At 41.3% G+C, this 2745-nt stretch overlaps 1 protein-coding gene across 1 annotated transcript; it reads right to left on the bottom strand.

Moving 5' to 3' along the window:
* Positions 1 to 286: 286 nt before the first annotated feature.
* PHALS_12195 (uncharacterized protein) lies at positions 287 to 503 on the bottom strand (the record flags this gene model as incomplete). Its single annotated transcript, XM_024727698.1, has 2 exons — positions 287 to 322; positions 375 to 503. The coding sequence occupies 2 exons, from the start codon at positions 501 to 503 to the stop codon at positions 287 to 289; spliced, it is 165 nt and encodes a 54-aa protein (XP_024578249.1).
* Between the last annotated feature and the right edge of the window lie 2242 nt (positions 504 to 2745).

A 2745-nucleotide genomic window follows, 5' to 3' on the forward strand; every position in this document is an offset into this window, starting at 1 on the left:
CAAATTACGCTTCCTCTAAGCGCAACGCTACGGCAGCCCCGCTGCAACAAATCTGACCTCGTACTTGACTAAAGAAGGGCTTCAAAAGCTTTCGAGTCGTGTGTTTAAGCTAGACGAGCTCGATGGGAGGTGAAGATTGTTTTAATATACGCGAACAAAAGCACAATTTTCTTCTCAAGCATAAAATACATAAAAAATGCGTTTGGGTCAAGAAGACATAAAATAAAACTCGTTATTCACCGGATAGGATCCGAAAATGAATAAGAGTATATAAATTTGTTTTCCTTTAGGCAACAAGCGGTGACAAAGTCATAGCGGTTTCCTATGACACTATATTCACTCTAGGAGTCACAGGCAAAATTTCTATCAGATACCTTACATTCCAATTTGGCGGAAGAAACCGGATCAATGAGCAGTGGTTGTTTGGCATGCAGTCGGTCGCCGATGACCTGATTGGCATGTGCCCGTATTTGGCATGCGCTGCTCGGAACATCAATCATCATTTTAACCAATTTTAAAGAATTAGTGTGACAATATATTTGCGACTTAAAGGCAACACTGGATTGTATTGTGAACTTTCAAGCGGCGTTAGTCGTCATGCTTCGTGTATTGTACGGATTTGGACAACGCAGTTAATGTGTACTCCCGAATGTCTACGATCGTGATTAGTAAATAATCTCATACTGCGATCTCTTGAAGAATCGCGCGATTTGGCGTAGGCAACGGCTGAAACAAACACGATGCGCACGCACAACAAGCGTAGTTTACTTTTTGTGCAGATGCTGAGCGAGCTGGGGATATGTCAGTCATTTTTGAAGCGAATTAGACCAATAGCGCATCTGCTAGAAACCAACTCATCACCTACGTATCAAACATATTGAATTACGCTACTTCTTCGTCATGGATACATACGTTATGTTCAGAGATAATACCGCCTACAAAATGCTTTAGTGCCTATCTAAGGAGAGGTTTGAAATATTAAGAAAAATGGTCTTGAAGTAGGTTTCCTGACTCAGTGCCAATATTCAGGGCATTGCCATTTCTTATTAGCAAGGAAGCCGCCGAGAAGTTAATGTTTTTGCAGCGATTGAGATGGCTACAATTTTATAAAATGAATCATGACTATGTTCTGAGCTGAGTGGGATAGGCCAAACGTGCTAGACGATGTTCATGCTTCTGCGGTTGTCTCGCACATGTGTATTGTGATATTACGATGAACGATCTCCGCCGCCTAAAGTAAGCAAGAAGGAGAAACGTGGAGGTGTGCATCAAAAAATCATAGAAGCAATGGTGTGTACACTATAGGTGTGTTTAGCTTGCTAGTGTTGCAGTTCCTTTAACGTCGCATGATGCAGTAATAAACGTGTAAGACAGTATGCCTAGGCAGGGCTCGGCATTTGCACTTTGGTTCTGTGTAGTTTGGTGGCAGGAGTAGACAAAAAATGATTGAAGCAGGAAATTAGCGAGGAGTTTACTCATACCCTTATTAGAAATCGTAGCGATTTTTCTGTCGCTTTGAAATACACAAAGTCTGGCCCAAGTCCGGCTTGAGTTCGACTTGTAATTAAATAAAGGCTTGTATAGGTCAAGTGTGTTGGAGATCGTATACAGTAGAATAGAGAGAATATATTTAGCATAGAATTATCAAGCTCATCTTAATGATATATTTGCTCGCTAAGATTCTTTGATTTTTTACAGACCCGAATTGTCATGGCTTTACCTAAGCCCGTGACTTGCAAAGTCATTTGCGACTACTTCATACCATTAAATTGATGTCTTAAGCAATTTTAGATTTCATCTAATTTGAAAGCGTAAATTTTACGGTTTGAGAAATACTGTGACATCTTCCCAACACAATCAAGAGTAGCCTTTCGATTTTGAGATTCTTGAGAAGGATTCCTTCTTGCTCTATTTAGATAAGAGGTATCAGATCAGGAAATACCTTCGTTTTTGGAGGCAAAAACTGGGTTTTTGCTTATTTTACGGATTAAGTGTGGAATATGCGTACGCCTGTATAGTTTTGCTAGTCCGTACGTATGTCTCATTTTCGGAATGGGGACTGGTCGAACAAAGTGCGAAAAAGCCAATTGTTAAAAGAAGATGATTAAGGAACGTCTTGCGCAAAAAATGCAAATTTCAGGCAGCCGCGATAAATTTTGTATGACAACGTTTCAAGAGAACGAGCAGCAATTTTTTCCGCCTCCCATTCTCTTGAAAGGATGTCAAACAACATTTCGAAAGTATCCACTCGTTTCAAAAAACAATTTTTAACGTGCAAGAGGTTATTGGGTACGTCAAATAACGGTTGTGTTTGATGTCTGGCGAGAGACAAATGCAGTACCATCGGGGCTACAAACATCGGGATCCCAGCGCAACGGCGCCTGTTTGAGCTTCATAGAATTTGGCGCGGCAGCAAGCTCTTTTAGCAAATGCTTTAAGAATAATGTTCATTCAGCTGATCTATCTGTCAAAACCAACGATGGCGCAAGTTTGCCAATGATATCGATGAAGCAAATTTTAACATAAAGACGGTGTACACAATGGCTATCGGTGGGGTTAGATGTATCCCAAGTATTGAATCTCGCTTTGTCCCGCTGTGAGCGCTACTCGGTTCAACAGCCTGTCGGTCACCAGGCACGGGTGATGATTGATCGTTTGTAGATACTTGGAGCGTAATAGCGCCTTTATCAGGGATTTATGATTCATGAATCCATACGGCGCGCTAGGAGGTTTGCTGGCTACTGC

The sequence above is a fragment of the Plasmopara halstedii genome (assembly GCF_900000015.1).
Source record: "Plasmopara halstedii genome assembly, contig: Scaffold_614, whole genome shotgun sequence".
NCBI classification, from domain to species: domain Eukaryota; phylum Oomycota; class Peronosporomycetes; order Peronosporales; family Peronosporaceae; genus Plasmopara; species Plasmopara halstedii.